This window comes from Nannospalax galili, unplaced genomic scaffold (assembly GCF_000622305.1).
Source record: "Nannospalax galili isolate Female #2095 unplaced genomic scaffold, S.galili_v1.0 scaffold199, whole genome shotgun sequence".
Taxonomy (NCBI): Eukaryota; Metazoa; Chordata; class Mammalia; order Rodentia; family Spalacidae; genus Nannospalax; species Nannospalax galili.
This window is the reverse complement of record NW_008343559.1, coordinates 206,383-230,033: the sequence shown is the minus strand read 5'-3', so window position 1 is coordinate 230,033 and position 23,651 is coordinate 206,383. Positions and strand designations below refer to the sequence as shown.

Genomic DNA, 23,651 nt, shown 5'->3' with positions numbered 1-23,651 from the left:
CAAACCCTCCAGAGAGCTTCTGGGTTTGCTTCTGCCAGGAACACAGAAATACCTCCACATAACTTTGAAGTTCCTAGGCAATCCAACTACAAGAGGGGAAAGTGTTTAATCAGAGATGCCTGTGACCCCTACCCCTACCTAGAGTCCAACAGACACTCTTTTCATAACTGTAATAATTTTTTTCACTAACAGCTAAGCATTTGAGGGATTTGACCTGGTTCTAAGGTCCACTTCCTGCCTTGCATGTTTTGAGGCCTCATCTTGTGTCTCACCATTGGTATAACAAGACAAAATTCTTTTTAAAAATATTTTCATTATTTTTATTTTATGTATATGAATGTATTGCCTGCATGTATGTGAGTGCACCCGTGTTGTGCAATGGTGCATGGAGGTCAGAAGAGGGCTTCGGATTCCCCTGGGACTGGAGTTAAGGATGGTTCGTAGCCGCCATGTGGGTGCTGAGAATTGAACCCGGGTCCTCTGCAAGAGCAGTCAGTGTGCTTAACCGCTGAGCCATCTCCCCAGCCCCTATAAGTTCTTTAAAAACGAGCTCTATTGTTTCTCAAAATTTGTGGTTTAAGATTTTTACTATAATTTTTACTGTGACTGAGCTTTGGGGTTTATATTTCTGTTTCCAAAATATATTTTCTCATATTTTAATTGTATGGTTTTTGCTTCTTAGACTTAAGAATTCTTTTGAGGCCTGGGGAAATAACTTATTTAGTAGTGTGCTTGCATGACATGTCCTGAGTTTGGATCCCCCGCACTCATCTTAAAAGCTGAGCATGCCTGTAATCTCTACACTGGGAAAGTAGAAACAGGAGAATCCCCATGGCTTGCCAGTCTAGCTAAATTGGTGAGCTCCAGATTCAGTGAGAGACCCTGTCTTTAAAAGATGGCAGAGTGAGGGCTGAAGAGATGGCTCAATGGTTAAGAGCACTGGCTGCTCTCACAGAGAACCCAAATTCAGAGTAAAAATGACAAAAATAACGTAAACTCTGAAGTTTACAAATATTAAAGTTAAAGTGAAAATGAAAAATAAATGAAATAAAGGAGAGAATGATTTGAGACCTAATTAGAGCTGTTAGAATTGTCTAAGTGCTATACTGTCACTTAAGCTCTTCATTGTATTACATAAGAGCAATAGGTAAGATTCCAGGTTTGAAAGCCTTTAGAAGGAATTAAATTGCATGTACCTTAAGATGTCACATTTGATCTTTTCTTCCTCCTAAGTCTATTTTAAATTTTTTTAAAGGTCAAGAATTATTAACTTGGGGCTGAAGAGATGGCTTATCGGTTAAGAGCACTCATTCCTCTTGTAGAAGACCCAAGTTCAGTTCCCAGCACACATTGTGCAGCTCACAACTGCCTGTTAACTCCATTCCAGAGAGATCCAGTGCCTCTAACCTCCATGGGCACCTGCACACATTTATACATACCCCTGCACACACGAACACACACACAATTAAGCAATAAATATAATTTATATAAATTTATGATTTTATGTAGTTTGCTTTGTTTGGGGTTCCCCCCCCCCTTGGGTTTTTTGAGACAGGGTCACCCTGTAGCCCCCGCTGGCTTGGAACTCACTATATAGACCAGGCTGGCCTCTATTTCAGAGATCTGCCTGCCTCTGCCTTTGCCTCCCAAGTACTGAAATTAAAGGTATGGGCCGCCATGCTCAGCTTTAAAATTTGGTCCTCTGCCATCAGCTCTTTGGTTTTGGCTTATTTTATTTAACTTCCAGCTTTTGTTTACTTAGGTATACAAGGTGACTGAGTCCATATACAATATCTTTAACACTTTAAAAATAACTTTATTTTTAATTGTGTATGTGTGTGTGTGTGTGTGTGTGTGTGTGTGGTGTCTGTCTGTCTGTATATGTGGGCTTGTGCATGTGAGAGCAGGTAAGTTTGGGGGGGGGGTGTGTATGTATGTATGTATGTATGTATGTATGTGTGGGCTTGTGCATGTGAGAGCAGGTAAGTTGTGAACTGCCCAATGTGGGTGATAGGAACCAAAGAGCAGTATGCACTCTTAACCTGCTGAGCCATCTCTCCAGCCCTTGAAATAATTTTTTTTTTTCATTCTGAATTTAAAAGAAGAAAATTCTTGTTGGTAAAGGAAATTTTTATGGGTGGTAGGTAGACTTTGGAAAGTAGATTATTTAACAGCATTTAAAAAAATATTTATTATTTTTATGTGTATGACTATTGCCTTTATCTATGTAAGTGCACCCAGGTTGTGCAAAGCCCACAGAGGTCAGAAGAGAGCACCAGATTCCCCTGGAACTAGAGTTATAGACAGTTGTTAGCTGACATGTGGATGTTGGGAATCGAACCCAGGTCTTCTGCAAGCGCTATCAGTGCTCTTAACCGCTGAGCCAACTCTCCAGCCCTATTTAATAGTATTTTTATAGGTTTATCTCTATAGATTATTTTTCATTTCACACTCCTTTTTGGATTCAGGTCATTACAGCATTTTAAAAAAAATCTCCAGTGGACATTTTCTGTGTTATTTAATATCGTAGTTACTTTATTAATGTCATGTTTTTAATGTGTTATATCAGAAGTCCTTTTTTTTTTTTTATTTAAATATCAGATGTCTTTAACCTGAAGCCTTCTTGCATAGCATTTCATAGGGTAAGTTAAGTGGTTGTAATTCTAAATACCTCTCTTGGTTTCTTCTTCAGGACACGGCCAGTGTGAAATCCTCTAGTAGTCTAGAACCCAATCTCTTTTGCGATGAAGAAATTCCTATCAAGTCTGAGGAAGTAGTCACTCACATGTGGACAGCACCTTCATTCTGTGCAGAGCATGCTTATTCTTCTGCTTCGAAGAGTTGTTCTCAAGGTATAACCCTTTGAAAAAGTGTGCAGAAGCTGAGTATGGTGGCATGTGTCTGTAATGCCAGCACTTGGGGGGTACAGTCAGGAGAACCTAGGGGTTCAAGGTCATTCCTGACCATAGAGCAAGTTTTGAGTCCAGCCTGGACTACCTGAGACCCTATTGTTATACAAACTGAAAGAGACTCAAGAAATGGTTTAGCGGGTTTAAAAAAAAACACTAGCCACACGCCAAGACTGACAACCTGAGTTTTAGTTTCAGAACCCTTGTGAAAAAAAACAACAGAAAACTAGATGTGATATCTTATATCTGTAATCCTAGAACTCTTGCCTGGAAGTTCTAAGGCCAGCTAGCTTGGAGTAAGCAGCACAGTAGGAGAAACAGGTCCCTCAACCCTGCCTCAGCAAGGTAGAAGGCTAGAACTGACCCTAAAGGTCCTCTGACCTCCACATGCCCTCACACGTAAGTGCCTGTACACACACACACACACACACACACACACACACACACACAAAATAAGTAAGAAATAAACAAAAATAAAAAACATGTAAAAGATAAGTTCAAACAAGGTAGGAAAAAAATGTATTAATCAACACTGAATTCATCTTGAATTGAGTACAATATCTGGATAACAAATTCTAATACTATTAAAAATACTATTTGGGTTAGGAAAAGCCAAGATCTATTTTCATTTTCCATCATGATATTATTAGATGATATCCTGAGAAGTTGATAGAATTTTAGAGTTTTGTTTTGCCTTGTTTTACTTTGCTTTTTGAGATAGAGTTTCCCTGTACATAGACCGGGCTGGCCTTGACCTCACAGAGATCCACGTTCCTCTGCTTTCTAAGTGCTGGCATTAAGGGCATGTGCCACCATGTCTAGCACATACCTTATTTTAGTTGTTAGCCTTAGCCTTTAACGGCTATGCTATCCCTCCAACCTTAACACACCCCTTATTATTATAGAATCTCTGGTAGGTATTTATTTATACTCTGGTCAGTACCAGCTGTTTTAACTCACTGCTTTTTTTTGTCTTTTTGAGACAGGGTCTCTCTCTGTAGCCCCAGCTGTCCTGGAACTCACTATGTACACCAGGCTGGCCTCGAACTCATAGAGATCCACCTGCCTCTGCCTCCCAAGTGCTGGGATTAAAGGCGTGCACCACCACACCCAGCAAACTCACTGCTTTTTAAAAATACTAGTATTTGGGTATTCTTTTATTTTGTGTTTTGTTGATATTTGTTTTTAGAGATAGGGTCTCTCCCTGTAGCCCCTTTTGGCTTAAAATTTACAACAGTCCTCCTGCCTCTGCCCTCTGAGTGCTGGGATTACAAGTATGTACCACTATAGCTGGTTGGGTTTTGGTATTCTTGTTAGAGAGTTCTTTCTGTGGTGAATGCTTTTTACCTATGATAAACTCTAGGATTTTATGGTACATATTACTGCATGTTTATAATGTGTGCATGCATGCATGCACATGTGGAGGCCAGAGGTCGACGTCAAGTTGCCTTCCTCTATAAATACCGTTTCATTTGTGTTTTGTGTTTTGTTGTGTGGTCTGGTCTGGTGTGTTGTGTGTTTCATGTCTTGTGTTGTGTTGTTTTGTGTGTTACAGGGTCGCCCTATAGCCCCACCTGGCCTACTATGGTAAGACCAGGCTGGTCTCCATCTCAAAGAGATCTACCTGCCTGTCTCCTGAGTGCTAAAATTAAAGGCATGTGCTACCACATCTGATGAGATTCATACTCATTTTGAAATGGGTCTCTTATTTGAACCTGGATCTTACTGATGGCCTAAACTGATTGGCCAGCAAGGCCCTAGAATTACAGGCACTCATTGCCAAGCCCATCTTTTTTATGTGGGTGCTGGAAACCCAGATTCAGGCCCTCCTGCTTACCCTCTGAACCATGTCCCCAGCTTCTTGTATTCAGTTTTAATTTCATCTTTACTTTAAATGGCAGTAGTACATGCCTGTAGTCCTCACTATTTGGTAGGTTGAGGCAGGAGGATCTTTTGAGATAACCCTGGGCAACCTAACAAACCTCTGTCTGTGTGTGTGTGTGTGTGTGTGTGTGTGTGTGTGTGTGTGTGTGTGTTTCTCCCCCCACAGCATAAACAAATATGAAAAAAAACCCATCTTTTTAATATGAATATAATAAATCCAGTTACCTAAATTTACTATAGAGGAGAAATGGACAACCCTCCCCTAAGCATTTACTTTTAAAACATTATGTTTGTATGCCATTTTCACTTCCTTGTTTTTCTTTTATGATACCTTGGGGAAAGGTTCTAGTACTCCAAGGAAGCAACCTCGAAAGAGCCCTTTGGTTCCCCGAAGTTTGGAACCTCCAGTATTGGAGTTGTCTCCTGGAGCCAAAGCCCAGTTAGAAGAACTCATGATGGTTGGAGACCTCCTAGAAGTGTCTCTGGATGAGACGCAGCACATTTGGCGGATTTTGCAGGCCACACATCCACCCTCAGAGGACAGATTCTTACATATCATGGAGGTATGGATTTCACACTGACTTCAGTAGTGTTTTTAAAGCTATTTAAAATGCCTAGCTTCCTTATTGGTATCATAGGGATGGCTGAGTGGGCAGTAGTTTGGCTGTCCTCTCACTTAAGCTAAAATAATTATGTTTTAGCAGTATCTTTATTGAAATTTTATGTAGTATTTAATTTTTTAAAAGTTACTTCTGCTTGAAAGAAGAGATTAAAAACAGTTTAGTCATGCATGATTGTACAGGATTATAATCCCAGGATGGGGGAAGTGGAGGCAGGAAGATCAAGGGTTCAAAGTCATCCTTGGCTACTTTGAGCCAACTTGGGCTACATGAGCCTTGTTTCAAAAACAAAACAGCAGTTTAAGAGCTGGAGAGATGATTCAGTAGTTAAGAGCACATACTGCTCTTATAGAAGATTCAAGTTCATTTCCTATCACCCACATTTGGCATTTCACAACCTGTAACTCCAGCTTCAGGGAATCTGATGCCTTCTTTTGGCATCCATGGGCACTTCCATTTGCATGCACATACCCCTCCCCCCCACACACATATTCACCCCTCCTCCCTCCTTAAAAATACCCCCCTCCTCCCGGAGCTGAGGACCGAACCCAGGGCCTTGCGCTTGCTAGGCAAGCACTCTACCATTCAGCTAAATCCCCAACCCCAAAAATAAATCTTTAAAAGTAATTAAGCAATTTAGGACAGTTTCCTTAACCTAAAAATAATTGAGAAAACAGTGATTTTTAAAAAGGTGGGGTTAGGGAGATGTCTCAGTTGGGTAAAGTGCTTGCTGTGCAAGTGTGAGGACCAGAGTTTGGATCCCCAGCACCCACAAAAAAAAAGCCATGTAATCCTGTAATCTCTCGTAAGACCTGCCTGTAATTCCAGTATGTTGGAGGAAGAGACAGGCAATCTCTGGAACAAGCTGACTACCCATACTAACCAAAATGGAGAGCTCTATGTTCAGCAGGAGACCCTGCCTCAATTTATAAGGTGGAGAGTAATTAAAGAAGATACCCAACAGCCTTGAGCTTCCACACATATTAGAACATGCATAAACTTGTATACACACTCACCATACAGGTACACATGTACACACATGAAGAAAAAAAAAGCCAAGGAATGGCTAAATAGCACTGAATGGGCTATAAGGGAGCGTGTGCACATCTGCATAGCTGTTTATAATTTATTTAGTATTTTTATGCCCATGGTCTACTTTGATCACCATAATCTTGACAAAGATGTAGGTGGAAAGGTGAGTGATACAAGTATTTATTCTGCATAAGGGCACATTAAAGATTGCAGAGGTTGAAAGTTAAGGTCACACATATAGTAAATATTAGAAACCTTTGATTCTGGGGCTGGAGAGATGGCTCAGCGGTTAAGAAACACTGGTTGTTCTTGCAGAAGACCCGGGTTCGAATCCCAGCACCCACAGCTAACAACTGTCCGTAACTCCAGTTCCAGGGGATCCAGTGACCTCTTCTGTCCTCCATGGGCATTGCACGACATGGGTGCACTTACCTACATGCGGGCAATACACTCATTAACATAAAATAAAAATAATGAAGGGGCTGGAGAGATGGGTCAGCGGTTAAGAGCACTGTCTATTCTTGTAGAAGACCTGGGTTCGATTCCCAGCACCTACATGGCAGCTACAAACTGTCCTTAACTCCAGTTCCAAGGACATCTGATGCCCTCTTCTAACCTCCGTGGCATTGTATGACATAGGTCCAACTCACATTTGAATTAATTTTTTGTTTAAAAACTTTAGTAGTGATAAATAAAAATTTAAAGCTTTATTATATGATTTAATGCAGTTCGTTTTGTATGTTTTCATCTCAAAACAGAGATTCAACAGAATGTGTTAATATATATGAACACTGATTTCCTCCCCCTCACCTCCAGGCAAGCCAGAAATATGCCAATAAATAAGTCATTTATTTATTCATTTATTCCTTTTTTTCTTTTTCCTTTTTTGGGGGGCTGGAGGAGAGTCTCACTACATAGTCTACCTGACCTTGAATTTAAGGTCCTCCTTCCTCATGTCCTGAGTGTTGGGATTAGAGGTGTGTACCACCATTTTATTCATTTTTATTTTACCATCTTTGTGGTGGTAGAGATTAAACAACAGGCTTCACATGTGCTAAGTGAGCACTCCACTACTGAACTATATCCATAATGACCTTACAATCTCAGTCCTCATGCCTCAGTCGTTCAAATGCTAGGATTACAGGCATGTGGCATTCATTCCTGGATAGAGTTGGTATTATTTTCTAATCTTTCTTTCTCTCTTTTTTGTCTTTACTGAATACAACTGTCTTTTCTGCAACAGAGTCTCATAGAAGCCAGACACTTTAAACTACCTTTGTGCCTGAGGATAGACTTGAACTTTTGATCCCCTTGCTTCTTCCAAGTTGTGGGATTGTAGTTGTGGCTAACCTCAATACCACCACTCCCCGTCTGGGGTATTGTTATGTAACCCTGGCTGTCCTTGGAACTTGCAGTGTAGACCAGGCTGACCTTAAATTCACAGAGATCCTCTTGCTTCTGCCTCCTTAGTGCTAGGACTAAAGGTGTGTACCACCATGCCTGGCTTATTCAGTCTTTTTTTTCTTTGAAACAAGGACTTGAGTAGCCTAGCCTCGCCTTGAACTAACGTGGCCATGGATGACCTTGACCTTGTGATCCTCCTACCTCCACCTCCCAGGTGTTGTAATTTCAGGTGTGCATTATTATACCTAATTTATGGAGTACTGGGGATCAAATACCAGGATTTTGTGCATGATGGGCAAGCAGTCTACCAACCCAGCTACATCCCCAGCAAATCTCTCTTAAATAGCTTTATAATATTTTTTTTCTTTCCTCTAAAAAAATTTGGCCTTTGTGGACCTAGTGGCATATGCCTTTAATCCCAGCATTTGGGGAGCATAGGCAGGCAGCTCTCTAAAAATTCTAAGTCAGCCTGCTTTACATATCGAGTACTAACCATAGTGAGACCCTGTCTCAAAAACGGTGGGAGGGCAGGCACAAGAGATAGAACACCAAACACCAGATCTACCATTTTGAGGGGCATAAATAGTTCACTTTTATTAAGTACATTCATATTGTTATGCCATTACCATCACAATTCATTCCTCATGTGGGAGGACAGGGTGTAAAGTCCATATGTAGACCAGGCTGGCCTTCAACTTACAGTGATCCCCTTGCCACTGTCTCCCAAGTGCCTAGGATTACAGGTTTGTGCCACCACACTTAGCATTCCTGGAATGCTGTCATCACCCCAAACAAAAAACCTGTATGCACCATTTAAACACGTCTCTTTACTCCTTCACCCCAAAGCCTGTATTCTACATTTTGTGTTACTACTTTGCTTATTCTAGGAATCTCACATAATGACATTTTTTAACTTTTGCATTAAAATTCTTAGTGATTTATGTTTTTGAAGGATGACAGCATGGAAGAGAAACCGCTAAAAATGAAAGGAAAGGACTCTTCAGAGAAGAAACGAAAACGGAAACTAGAAAAAGCAGAGCAGGCTTTTGGAGAAGGAAAGCAGAAGACCAAGGAGCTGAAGAAAATGGATAAACCTAAGAAGAAGAAATTAAAATTAAATGTGGACAAGTCAAAAGAGCTGAATAAATTGGCCAAGAAGCTAGCAAAAGAAGAAGAGAGAAAGAAAAAGAAAGAAAAGGCTGCAGCGGCCAAAGTTGAACCTGTGAAAGAGAGTACTGAGAAGAAGAGAGAGAGAAAAGTGCTGGACATCCCTTCAAAGTATGACTGGTCAGGTGCAGAGGAGTCTGATGATGAGAATGCTGTGTGTGCAGCACAGAACTGCCAAAGGCCCTGCAAAGACAAGGTGAGGTCCCAGGTTATCGACCAGTGAGAGAGGGTTCAGAATTAATAGGCATGGAGAGAAATGTGTGATATGATTACAGTATATTTGGGATTCCAGGACTTGGACTTCTCTACAGTTTTTATAAACTTTTAAATAATGAAGTGTCTGTAAGCATGCTTAATAGAGAAAATTGTATTTTTTAAAATCATTTACTTAGTGAACATGTAGAAGCATAGAGAATTTAGGTGACACCCTTGGCCAGCAGTGTACTTCATATGCAATGGTAGAGAAAGTTTCAAAATACTCTTCTGACTTCCCTAGACAGTGATTCAGAAGTAGATGGATTATCTGTTAGCCACAATGTCCTGAAAAATACCCTGGGCTGGTGTTCTGTGAGCCGTGTCAAATTGTGTTAAGATTATGTTGCAAAGAGTTGAGCCTTTTCAGTCCTTATCTCATCCACACTCAAGCTGAAGATTACCTTCCTGAATAGATTGTGAGTTTGTTTTTTTAACAAATAATTCAGACCCTTAATGGTATTGTTAAAATTTTTCAACCCAGGCCAGTAGATAGCTCAGTGGTTAAAGACGCTTACAGCCAGGCCTAACAGCCTGAGTTCAATCCCCAGAACCCACATGATGGAAGTAGAGAGTCAACTCCCTCAAGTAGTCCTCTAATCTACATGTGCTTTGTGGCATACATGCACCCACACACAGCAGATAAATAAAATAACTTGTTTTAACCCTAAAATTTAAGTACAGTAATTCAGTGTTGGCCATTTTTTAGGTAATATTTACAGTGTTAACTTCTGGGAAAAATGGACAGACTTTATGGGGGAAAAAAATTAGTTCTTTAACTGTCAGCCTTCCTGTCAAGAATACTAATAAAGAGATAGTTGTGATGGTGTACATCTGTAGTTCTAGCACTCAGGAGGCAGGGATAGGAGAATATCAAGTTTGAAGCTAACTTGAGCTACCTAGTGAGACCCCCATCTCAAAAACAAGTTTAAAATTTATCATTTTAAGGGGCTTGGGGGATGGCTCAGTTGTTAAAATGCCTGCCACATGGGGCTGGAGAGATGGCTCAGCTGTTAAGAACACTGTTCTTATAGAAGACCCAGGTTCGAATCCCAGCACCCACATGGCAGCTAACAACTGTCCGTAACTCCAGTTCCAGGGGATCTGACAGCCTCTTCTGACCTCCATGGCCATTGCACGACATGGGTGTGCTTAACCTACATGCAGACATAACACTCATACACATAGAATAAAAATAATAAATAAAATATTTTTTAAGATATGCCTGCCACACAAACATGAGATACTGAATTTAGATCCTGAGTACCCATGTAAAAGCTGGGTATAGTGGCATGCGTCTGAAACAGTGAAGGGTGGGGAGAACAGCTGCATAGAGACAAGTGGTCCCTGGAGCTTGCTGGCCAGCCATTCTAGCCACTTGGTGGGCTCCAGGTTCAGTAAGAGATCCTCTCTCATACACAGCACAGACCACACACACTAGAGAAATTAAAAGTTTTATTCTCATGCTATTTGATATTTAGAATTTTATTAATCCCTCCATTTGAAAATAAGAATAAATAAAACTGCATCACTATTTCTTACAGATTGTATCCTCATTTCTGAATCAAATACCACATTTTTAGAGCCTGAAAGGGACAAAATGGTCATTTTGCCCCGGCTCCTCATTTTTGCAAGTAATCATGTGATGAAAATCACAGAGCTAACTAGTGTCAGAACCATAAAACCAAAAGCCAGCTGTGGTTCCTTGACTGTTCTAGATTTAAGTTCTCTACTAATATCCCAACCCTTGGATGAATGAGATAAAAACATACTCTCAGACTAAATGACCTTATATTGAAGTAAGGCTTACTAAGCAGTTTCCATTCCCTTTTGGAAAATGAACATAGAGAGAAACATATACCTCATTCTCATCTGTCAAGAATGAAAACTATAAATATTTCAGTGTTTCCCTCCAGTCTTTTTTTTTCCAGTAGTATTAAAAATACCACTTTCGTGCTTTCTGTTCACTGTTGCATCTTGCTCATTCATTTCAAAAGTTTTTTTCTATATTATAAACATTTTAAAGCATTTTAATTGTTTCACTGTATATGTATGAACTATTTTTCTTTCAGTTTGAGTCCACCTTCATCTGAGGGTTTTTTTGTTTTGTTTTGTTTTTGGTTTTGTTTTTTTTTGTTTTTGGTTTTGTTTTTGGTCTTTTTGAAGCAGGGTCTCCCTGTAGCTCCAGCTATCCTGGAACTCACTATGTAGACCAGGCTGGGCTTGAACTCACAGAGATCCACCTGCCTCTGCCTCCCAAGTGCTGGGATTAAAGGCATATGCCACCACGCCCAGCTCATCTGAGTTTATTTACTAAACAGACTGATGGAGGATTAGCTTTTCCTCTTTTTATACCAAAATATTGTCAGCTTAATGTTGTAGATCTTTCCTGTCTTCTTTCTGTAGCTAATTTTCAACAGTTTCAACACTGGCAGCAAGACAGAGTATTTCTTTTTCAAGCTTTCCTATCATTCTATGATTTTTTTTCTCCTTACCAGTTATTCTTCCAACTCAGCATTTAAATATATCAGTTCACCCATTATCCCTGTCCTCTTCAGCATGTAAACACTACAGGTATTCCCTCCCATCCGTTGGCTATATACTTAAATATAGATGAACTTGGGAGAAAAAGTCAACAGTCTCTGTGGAAGCACTTGTTAACAGGAAATGCCATTTAAATGTAAAGAGCTGATCATTATTTTTTAAATAATCCATGAGATTTACTCATGCCATAATTAGTATTTATACATTTTAATGGAGCATAGGAGCTTTAGCTATATTTTCAGAGAAAATGTCTGTATTAAGCTGTTCTAGGAGAGCATTATGTTTTACCATCATTAGCTTTTGTAAAATAAATTTAGTATCACATTTCTCGGTGTTGAGTTCTGTACAAATATTTACAAATTTTAAATATTTCATCTGCCATTTCTGTTGTGCAGTATTTTATTCCTAGCACTACTGTCTCAAGTTGTGGGTAGATTTCTGCCTCATTAATGTATGCTGTACAGCCACAGAACAGGATGACAGTGAGGGAATGCTTCTTTAGGAAGCCTTCTACTTAAGATACTATGCAGCAGAGAAGAACTTGTAGGGTTCATTTATGTTTTGTTAATAGTTTTCTGTTTTGTTTTGTTTTGTTTTTTGGTCTTTTTTTGAGACAGTTGAGACAGGGTCTCCCTGTAGCCCCAGCTGTCCTGGAACTCACTATGTACACCAGGCTGGCCTTGAACTCACAGAGATCCGCCTGCCTCTGCCTCCAAGTGCTGGGATTAAAGGCGTGCGCCACCATGCCCGGCTTTTAATAGTTTTTTAAAAATATTTATTATTTTTATTTTATGTGCATGAGTGTATTGCCTACACATATGTGAGTGTACCCGCGTCATGCAATGCTGCAGAGGTCAGAAGAGGGCTTCGGATTCCCCTGGAACTGGAGTTAAGGATGGTTTGTAGCCACCATGTGGGTGCTGGGAATCGAACCCGGGTCCTCTGCAAGAGCAGTCAGTGCCCTTAAACTGCTGAGCCATCTCTCCAGCCCCAGGGTTATTTATCTTTAGCTAAACATAGCTTTACCATTTCTCTAATCTGTAATGACTATTTTCTTTAAAAATAGACCAATTAAGTATTCTTACAAAAATTAGAAGACTGGTTACTTGAATGTACCTAGCTTCAGTTCCAGGATAACTCACAGAATAAAGAAAGACAGCACCAGAATAATGTGAACGGGTTCTGAAAATCTATCCCTTCCATTAGTTTTCAAGTGGGAGCTGAAATTAATTTTTAAAACAATATAGAACAATTTTCAGAAATTTAATTTTAAAATTTAGAAGCACTTTCTGAGATCCTTATTCCATCTTATTGGTGCCAACAATAAAGCATCTTTGAGAGAATAAACCCTTTTAGGCTGATATTTAAGAAACATTTTTCCACTGGTAGAATAAGTAATTTTACATATGAAAATAGGCTCTTGCTCTTTTATGCATTTATTCCCCTTACTGTGGGCTTTTTCTTATTCATTACTACTTCAGTAAAAGTTTGTCATAGTAAATTAAAAGTTGTAAATTTATAAATTCCTGCCTCACATATTTGTTATTTGCTGGCCCTTGATTTTTTAAAAGACTTTTGTGGGGATGTTGCCTCTACGAAGGTATTTGCATTACTGGTGGCTTTTCCAGTTCAAGCTCCTTTTAGTACAGAATGTCAAAGGCTAAATTAAGTACATGTGTAATACACATAGCCAGTGCTGGGATAGGATAACCAAGTGTCCAAATTTGTCTGGAACTCTTAGTTTTAGCACTGATAGGTTTCATAAACTGGGAAACCTATCAGTCTTAGCCAAACTGGAAGGGCTGGTCATAATGTTTAAAGCATTGTAAAATGAGCTAAGGACTAATAATTCAAGAGTATCAGTAAATAACCCCCCCACCCCAAACAGTTAATAGGCTATTAAGACATGAACAAAATATAATATGCCGAGAACCAAGTCTACATTTATAACAAAATATGAATGTCAGACTTCATTATTTCTTCTCATCTCTCTTTCTCCTCCTCTTCCCTTCCCCTTCCCCTTCCTCTTCTTTTCTCTTGGGTGTGCTAGGGATGAAACTTAGGGTCTCGAGGATGTTAGGCAAGCCTTCTTACCACTTAGCTAATATAACCCTAGCTTCAACATAGTACTTTAAAATTTATTTGTAGGGGATATGTATATGTCTGCCTATCTGACTGTCTGTGGGAATGCATGTCGAGGTCAGAGGACAACTTGTCAGAGTCAGCCTACTCTGTCCATCCTAGGGATCCAACTCAAGGTTGTCAACAAGCACTCTTACCTGCAGAATAATCTCAAGCCCTATCTCTTTTGAACAGACATTTTTCCCCACATCTGAACACAGCAACCTATTTATACTACATTACCAAATTTTCATTTGTTAATAGTTTATCAGCTAATAGCTTTTTCAGTTTTTTCAAATTCAAGGTCTTCCTAGGCTGCCCATGTGGACTGTAAGCACTTGGGCTTCAGGGAATTCTCCTGCCTTAACAAATTGCTGGAACTACAGCTGTATGCCACTATGCTTGCATTTTGGTGAAAATACTTAATTTTGTAATTTACTAAGTCCCTTGCCCTAATAAAGGAGGATATGACAGTTAGAACATAGAATACAGTTAGCCAAATTCTCTGCCCTTGAATTTTCAGGTTACAAAATTTTCTATAGATTCAGTTGACATTCTGATTTAATGAATATCTCAAAGAAAATGATGCATATTCTTTAGAAAAAGCTGGGCTGAGCTAGGCTTATGAAAGTATCTGTAATCAAAACCACAAGAGAAAACCGTGCCTTTCCTATTTGAGAGAAAACAGTAGATTTCATTTTTGGAAACTGGAAGCCAGTGAGTACAGTGAAAACTTAGAGTTTAAAACCATACAATATTTTTCTTGACAGCAGATATTGGTAAATTGGTAACATTTCTGTATGGTGGCTTAGCATGAATGGGAAATTGATTGGATTAATGGGGTTAAAGGTAGGAGTGAAGGTATCTTTTGGTTGGGAATGGCATTATAAAACAGCAGATACCTCATATCTGTGTAGCCCAATTCCTTTGTAAGCGCCAAACACCAAAAACACTCATCGTCAGTACTACTCTAGTCAGTACTGTATAAATGTTCATGTTCCCGCAGTACTTTTATTTTATTCTGTAGAGACTGTTACCTCCTATTTTTCCTCTGGTTACTTTACTTAAGTAGTATCATTGTGATCAGTTATTTTCTTAACTGTACTTTTGCTTTCTTCTGAGGCAAAACATTATACAGTTACAAATAAAAAAATGGAGCTTAGTTTAGAGAAGAATAGCTAAGTTGCTCTGAAGTTACAGGAAGCAATATCACAAAGACGTGGTCAAACTTAGATTATACACAAGCATCTGTCATAAAAATCTAGGGTGTGAAACCGGCCGTGGTGGCACATGCCTTTAATCCCTGCACTTGGGAGGCAGAGACAGATGGATCTCTGTGAGTTGGAGGCTAGCCTGGTCTCCATAGCAAATCCAGGCCAGCTGCAGCTACAGGGAGACCCTGCCTCAAAAACAAAAAACAGCAAAAAAATCTAGGGTTTGTATCTCCTAAAGTTCACACTCAGTTGAGTGTATGCTTTTCTTTGCTTAATAAACTCCCAACTTTGCTTTTTTTAAATAATAATAATAATGTATTGGAAGCTGGCCACATTTTGGAAGCCAAGGCTGGAGGATCTCAAGTATAAGCCCGGTTCAGATACCTCAGCTAGCAGAGTGCTAGACTGAAGATCAAATTTGAGGCTATATTGGACAACACAGCAAGACTATGTCTCAAAAACAAACAAAACCATTATTTGATTACAAGAAAAGATGATTAAGGAAATACAAAATGTTTAAGAATGCTTAGAATATAAATAATCATAGGTAAAAACTAAGTGATTATTTTTTCATAAATAATTCTTCACATCCTTCATTATAAGCCCCAAATCACTGACATAACTATCACAGTGCAAGTAAAATTTACAAGACATGGGAACATTTTGAAATGTACTTACTTTCCTTGAATGAAATTTATTCACATAGCCAAGACTCCCCTGTTCTTGTGGACTGAGGCACCTTTGATTGATCCCTTTGTATTCCATTGGTCCAGTATCTGGTAAAGCTCATGGTTTTAAGTGACTTCCTACACCTTTTTATTGGCAAGAGGGACTTCACAGCTGTTTTCATCACAAAGATAGATTTGTGTCTGTTATGACATTAAGTATAAAAGTCACAATTACCTTCCAAATAGAAAAGCCCAAAGTCACTTTGTTTTTGTTTAAAGTCACCAAACTGCAGTCCTTTTGTGCCTCCTGTAGTCACTGTAGTTTCTAAAGGGTCAATGTTTACCTGGCATTTGCCACTGATACCTATCATTTTTTCAGAATAATTTTAAACCCCAGAGTGATCTATTGACCTGTGTCTTTGACTGTTATAATTGGTTAACTTGTAAGATTTGACCTCTGATATTTGCTAACTTTTTATAGGGAGTTGTATTTGTAACGGAAGAAGAGAAGAATAAAAAATATTAGTTTTAAAAGTGGCCTATGTGACTGCTTTTCTAAAAAGGTATTTAATGCTCTTAGTACTTTGGCTTATCTCTTTGAAATTAAGCTAATACACAGGATTGCCTTCACATTGTTGTACTCTTCCTTTCTTGATTGATAATTGCATTGTCTTAGAGCCTAGAAATTGTTAATAATAGCTAAAACTACTTGGCTGCTCTATTAGAAGTTTCTTTTTTGTCAAGTTTTTACCAAACATGTTTCTGCCTCACAAAGAACCCCAGGTATTCATGAGGTAATGGAGTACCTAAGAGGCCTAATTTTGTGGACACACTATGGTAAAATATAATTTTGGGGGTATTAACTTCTCAACTTCTTTCTTTGAAAAATAACCCCATAAGAAGTCATGTCTATCTCTGGATACCCCAGTTGTTTGCTCTCATTTAAGCTGAGACAGCTCTTTGGTTTGCTTTTATTCTGGACTTAATGTTATGATCCTAAATATTTCCCAATCTTATCTTCTACAGGTAGACTGGGTACAATGTGATGGTGGCTGTGATGAGTGGTTTCATCAAGTTTGTGTTGGTGTATCCCCAGAAATGGCTGAAAATGAAGATTACATCTGTATAAACTGTGCAAAGAAGCAGGGGCCAGATAGCCCAGGCCAAGCACCACCTCCTCCCTTTATAATGAGCTACAAACTACCAATGGAGGATCTTAAAGAGAACAGTTAGCAAATGGTTGGTTAGCTTGGGACATAGGGGGTGGCAGGGAGTAGACCACATTAAGACCATACTCATCAAGTAGTGGTTGAAACCATTCAGACTGTTGTTTCCAAAGATGAATGGACTTCAGAGAAAGTCCTCTTAGTGCTGGCTTCCTCTGTGCAAGGATTTGTGGGCTACATACTCCATCATCTGTGCAGAGGATATCTTTTTTGGTACAGCAGCCAGTATTTCAACTTCTGTCTTCTTTGAGTATGGTTTACTGCATTAAGGTCAGATTCTAATTGGAACTCTTGGCTGTTTGGCATTTACTCACTGATGTGCGAGTGGGACATGTAGGATATGGCTTGTGGTTAATTGATAATTAGTTAGAAGCTTACAACATAAGGGCAGTACCATCTGAAGACATCAGTTGCCTGGCTCCCCTTAGGGTAATTGGAGAGGAGTCAGAGCACAACTTTTCCTTCCACAATCACTGACATTTAATGCCGTACTGACCTGGCTAAGAGGAGCAGGCCAAAGTTGTCCCTGTTAGAAGTCCTGGGGTGGCCGTGCAGTCCATGGACCTCAGCTGCTTGTGCTTATTTATACCAAGAAGAAAATCCTCCAAAAGAGAACCTCACCTTCCTCAGGAGGATGTCATCGGATTCATAGTCTGACTAGACTGGATTCTGGGAAGTGTTTTTTTTCTTGTTTCAAGGCAACGAGCCCTTTGGTTTGAGAAGCCTGTCTGTCTTGGGTCTACATTTTTAGAGAAGAGCAGGCACATGGATCCAATGTTCTGGAGAAGAAGAAAAAACAAAACTGACTAGTCAGAATGTCTTATGAGCCTCAGTGATGCATGCTTTTCGGAGAAGCCTTCATTCACAAGTCCTCCAGACACCACCAGGCTTCGGGCATGGCCGTGAGCAAGACTGGCAAGTAACAGCTTTTGCCTTGCAGCCTAACCCTGATGTCTGTAGTTTCCAACACGGCAACTTCTGAACATGACCCGCAGCAGATGCTTTGAATAACACCATGGCTTCCTTAGAGGATGTGGGGTTCCTGGTCCTCTGGATGTGAAGCTGTTTTAGTAAATCCATTTTTAAGAGGAAGAAAAGACTTTTTACTTTTTTCTAAATGTCTCTGACTACTGACTGTTCTATAGATTATTTTTCCTTTTTTAATATACATATATGAATATAGATATATATATATATATATTTACTGTTACCAGCAGCATATGACAGAGTGAGCATCAAAAATCCATTTGGGAGTTTGCCTTTTGTGTTTTTTGATAAATACCATTCATTCCTTGTAGTACAAGGAATTAGCACTCCCTTCTCCTTTGTTGCCTGAACATACCTTCTGCTATTCTTTTATTCAGATAGATAATTATATTTCCTTGGTGTGTTGAGACTTGTCCCTGTCTATTGAGAAACTTGGTTTTACTCAGTCAGTGTTGACTGTTCTGTATGTTTGAAACTATGGTGCTGTGTCCTTTCTTTCCTTTTGTGTTCTGTGTTCTTACAAAGGTATTAGGTGAAGTTTCTGTAAACTTGCTAGAAGGGGACTAATATTTTTTAAAGGACAACAGAAATTTTTCTAAAAATGCTGTTTATCTTCACTATCTGTTTTTCATTTTGCTTTAAAATCTGCAGTTTGACTTAAATTCATCAGTTCTTTTAAAGGGGGGGCATTTGTGGGCAAAGCTAGAAGCAGTTAATAGTCTCTTCCCTTTTTGCCCCAATTTTTTAAAGAAATGTCTTCTAGTAACTAGAAGTGAAATGTACTGTACAGTTACAGTTTGTGTGGGTATGAGATTTAACTCAAAAGGCATCTTAGTTAAAAGAAAAAGAAAAGGCCTTCTTTACAAAACCAATTTCTCCCAAGTACTAACGAGGCCTGACCCTGCTTAGCATCTGAGATCAAATAATGCGTTCGGGTGGAATGGCTGCAGACACAAAATGCAATTTCTGTAAATGCTTTCTCTGGTTGATGCTACCTACCTTTGGTCACTCATCACAGAATATTCAATAACATTTTGACCAGTTAAATTGGAGTATGTTGTTTTGTTTGGCTATCTTGAATTCCCATCTCAGTGTGTGTTTGATTTAAGATTTTATTAGAGATTACAAGGTTAATTGGTTAATTAAATTTCATAAGTTTTCATTTTGCCAAACTATGAAAATTACCACTTTGGAATTTTATCTGGTTATTGTGAGGAAAGCACAATATTTTTTACCTTTTGGTCTTCGAAAATGTCTTAAAATACTTGTTTAAAAATTGAGTGTAATTCAACCTTTCAGAAATTCAAAATGTAAGTGATAGATGCCCATAATACATACAGAAAATTAGTTTTCTTCCCAATGAACCATTTTCCATTAACTATGTTATCAGCAGTGGAGAGTTATTAGGATGCAGAGAAGGTGGCTGTTCAGGTGCCTGGCTTTTGAGAATAATTTGTGTGCTTTGAATATCATCTGTTGGAGACCTGTGAATAGTCCAAGGCAGCCTGCACCTGTGAATAGATGTCTGTCATCTTACATTTTGAAACTTTTAAATATATAATTTAATTGATTCAGTTGGCTCTTTCTGTACTTATTTGAAGAACTTGATCTGTCCTGACCACAGATTTAGATCAAGACTGATAAGAGTATGAGAGAAATTTGCTCCACCCCAAATTAAAAAATCTGCAGTTTGGGAATTAATGAAGTAAAAGATTTATTTTTATTTTTCTATTCAAAGAAAAGCTGGTGTTGTAGGGGCGGGAGAGATGGCTCAGTGGTTAAGAGCACTGACTGCTCTTGCAGAGGACCCAGGTTCAATTCCCAGCACCCACATGGCGGCTACGAACCGTCCTTAACTCCAGTTCCAGGGGAATCTGAAGCCCCCTTCTGACTTCTGAGGCATTATAAGACACGGGTTCACTCACACACATGCAGGCAATACACTCATACACATAAAATAAAAATAATAAATTTTTTTAAGTTGGTGTTGTAATGTAAAAGCATTATTTCATTTAGAGAAAATTGCAACTACGTTCCCGTGTATTGTTTACATTTTGTATTAAAACTTGATTTAGAATGTTTCTCTATCCTCCCTGTCTCCTCAGGGTTGCAGGTCTTCACCAATAGTGTTTTAACTTTCCTATTGGGTACTTTCTGAGCTATTTCTATTCCATCATTACAGATACTCTGACATAGGTAATGGCTGAAAAAAAGTTGAGTCCTGCTAGGCATGGTGGTCCATGCCTTTTAATCCCAGCACTCTGGAGCCAGAGGTGGGCATATTTCTATGAGTTCAAGGCCAGCCTGGTCTAAAAAGAGAGTGGCAGGCCAGCCATTGTTACATAGTGAGGCCCTGTCTTTTAAAACAATTTTAAAGGGTCAAGTCTTTGATAATTCCTAAAAGGGTAAGTTGTTAGAACTGTGCAGATCCCCACATTCAGAAGTACAAATGCAACAGTAGTGATTAGCCCTGTAGCTGGGGGAAAAGGTGCCATTATCCTCTCATAGCTGTTTATTTCACTTCCTGGTGTTACTGCAAAAGCCATGTGGAGGTGGAGGTGCTGGGCTCCCTCACTAAGCTGCTGTAATCCAGCTTTGCCTGTATGACTCAAATTTGTGTCTCAGTAAAGTTATGCATTGCTGCACGTCATACTTTGAATAATGGAAAAGGCAAACATTGTCTGTGGTGCCCTCAGCCTGATAAAACCACGGCAAGTGCTTCACTTCCCTCCTCTGCTTTTGTCTTTAGCAGGAGTCCAAGAAATGCCAGTTAATTTGTTTTCTTAGTTATTAGATGCTGAATGCCGTTCATTGCACGTGAAGAAACTGCTTGTCGATGTTTTAATTCTGTAGTGCATTTCTGTGTCAGCCAGTAAAGTAGGATGAAAAGAAAAAGTAAGAAAGCCTGGTTTTCAAAGGGTAGGACAATCTGCTTCTTAAAGAAGAAAGTAACAATTTGGAGTGAGATTTGAAAATTGTAAATTGTGGAAATTTTGAGCTGTTGAAGCCCCATATTACCATAAACCAGATTCAATAAAGTTTCACATGTGGATTAGCTTCTATGCGTGTAGAAAGTTGCTTTTGTAGTAGGTCCTTTCAAACCTCTCCCTTTAAATTAAATCATACCACTACTTGAATATGGATATGCCAAGTGGTATTTATAGCATGAGAGGGGAAAAGTGAATGTTTGTCTTTGAAATTGGACTCTTCCTCTTGGCCTGGGTCCAGTCAACATTTTGTAGCATAGGATGTGCACTGGGAAAGAGGGTGGTTTGTAAAGGATGCAGCCATCTTGCTTACTTTTGCAATACTGTTTGTTCAAACAAGAATATCTTTCAGAAACCTCAGCTTTCCCCATTTGATTATTTCCTTACATGTTCATTTAAAATTTACCAGGGTTATTGGTTGTGCCTTATGAAAATTATAACTTGATTTCATGATGTTTGAATATGTTTTATGGGGACTTTTTGTCTTCTAAAATAGTAGTAGACATGGTTAATTATATTACATGTAAAAATATTTTTTCCATTGTGTATCTGTGATCAGATTCACCATCTCAACTTCCAGCCCCACCCTGTCATTTACTTTGGTCGTAATTTCAAAATGGTAACCAAGCAAAGGTAAATTTTGAGACTGAATATTGATAATCCTGAGGAAAAGTAGGCAGTAAATGGGAGCCACTTTTAACCTGGGCCAAGCTGTTCCTGATACTTTATTTGCTATCTGTAAAATAAAGAACTGAGCTGATTTGGTGGTATGATTAGCCTATTATCACTGCTGGAAAAAGGGATTAGGGGGGGAGTATGGAGTATGGGAGAAGAAGAAGTAAATTTTTGAAGCTGTCACGTGCCCTCTCTCTTTTTTTTTTTTTTTTTGAGACCAGACTTACTGTGTTGCCCTAGTTTGGCACGTATGCCTTTAACTTAGAACCTGCCTGAATCCAGGCTTGTACCACCCCACTTGGCTGTCCTGTTTTCATCAAGAAATCTTTGATGACTAAAAAACTGCCTTTGTTTCTAACAAAAAGAAATTGAAATTTCATAAGACAAGTCCTTTCCTTTGTAAAAATTGTATGTGATTCTCCAGTTTGGATCAAGTGTATCTTGGGACTCACTTTATGATTGACAGCAAAAAACTGGAAAATCAGATTTTCTTCATTTTAACGACTAAATGGAAGATCACACTTGATAAAAATAGAGGAAAATGCAAAACAACATGTGAACATATGAACAAGCTTCAAGGTGATTTGGGGGTTTTTCTTTTCATCTATGACCTCTTTAAGGTGTGTTTCCACTCTCATTTGGTAGGAAGGAAAGATTTAATATTTCTATAAAGTTCCATGAAGTTATATTAGACATAAGTTTCCTGAACTTTTACCTTTAAAAGTGGTCTGTATATCTTCTTAATGGATAAAAAGGCACCAAGAAACCTTAGAAATGGTGGGACCATGTGGTGGGCTTATATTAAGGAACCTCCTTGAATTGTCAGGGTCTTATAGATAAAGAACTTTCTGTAGATTAAAATTTTGTTAGTCTAGATGAGAATCTTACCATTGCATAATAGTGAAAAAAGATAGGATTTAGGAGTCAGATAATCTGGGTTGTAGCTCTCTTTGTGACCTAGGTTCAAGATTTTGGTCTTTTTTTTTTTTTTTTTTTTTTTAAGTCATTTGCAGATTCATGTGAATCCAAAGAAATGTAAGTCATAGCCTTTCTCTTTGACAGAGCAAGGTGTAGACCATTTTTAAGGATGCTTCTCCCTTAAAAAAGATTATGGAATTTATAAAGGCATGGTGGTGCATGCCTTTAATTTCTGTGATAACAAGGCTAGCCTGGTCTACATAGGGAGTTCAGGCTAGCTGTGATGAGAAGACCCTTTCTCAAAAGAAAAAAAAGGATTATAGAGGTTAGGGAGTGATTTAAAAAAAAAAAAAAAAGATTATAGAGATTAAGTAGTCTTTAAAATCCTTACTTAATGATACAGAAAGTTATTTAATACTCTTCAGGAGGGAAGCTGCCTCATGTATGCGATCTGTAACCCATCACATTTGTAGATGACAAGATTGTATCAAAATGTCAAAAGGTTGGGCATCCCATAAACTATATTGACTGTCTCCATTCTACTTTTAGAAAGATATAGCTAAGTATTTGCTCTAGACATGCGTTGTAGAACTTGCCTGTAGTCTTTAATGCCTTTGGACTCCAGCACAGTTCAAGCACTTTAATCTTGTTCACTGCCCAGTGCTTCTGTTTTTCAGAGGCCATCTCCAAGGCCCAGTTCCAGCTGAACATTGAGTTTGGTTTATTCGTGTGGATTCTTGTCCTGGTAAGCATTGCGGCTAAGATGGAAGCGCATCCTGCCACACTTGCTGGCCTCATACTGTTACTGCTCTTCATTTTCCCATTGCCCCCTCACCCCGTCAGTTCTTCCACCGTATGTCTTCCTTTCCTGTTCTCCACAAAGAAACTTTCCTATTTCTTTTTTCTGGGAGCCTGGTCTCCCTCAGCTACAATTTCCCTGGGGCTTTTCAAATGAAAAGCTCTTTTGTTTTCTCTCTTCACTACTAGAAAGTGGGTGTGAGTGGACAGGCGTAGGCTCTGTTACCATTGTCCTTGCCCTGTTA

At 39.0% G+C, this 23,651-nt stretch overlaps 1 protein-coding gene across 2 annotated transcripts in view; it reads left to right on the top strand.

The window, feature by feature from the left end:
* The window catches only part of Kdm5a (lysine demethylase 5A), a 107,910-nt gene extending 88,312 nt beyond the window's left edge, over positions 1-19,598 (top strand). Inside the window, exons 25-28 of one of the 2 annotated variants that reach the window (XM_008839714.3) lie at positions 2,693-2,852; positions 5,136-5,356; positions 8,802-9,212; positions 16,842-19,598. In XM_008839714.3, the coding sequence (XP_008837936.1) occupies positions 2,693-2,852; positions 5,136-5,356; positions 8,802-9,212; positions 16,842-17,048 (999 nt within the window). In that variant the 3' untranslated portion in view covers positions 17,049-19,598. Of the gene's footprint in view, positions 1-2,692; positions 2,853-5,135; positions 5,357-8,801; positions 9,213-16,296; positions 16,361-16,841 lie in introns of those variants that run through there. The other variant, XM_029566773.1, reaches the window with a different exon arrangement.
* The last annotated feature ends 4,053 nt before the right edge of the window (positions 19,599-23,651 follow it).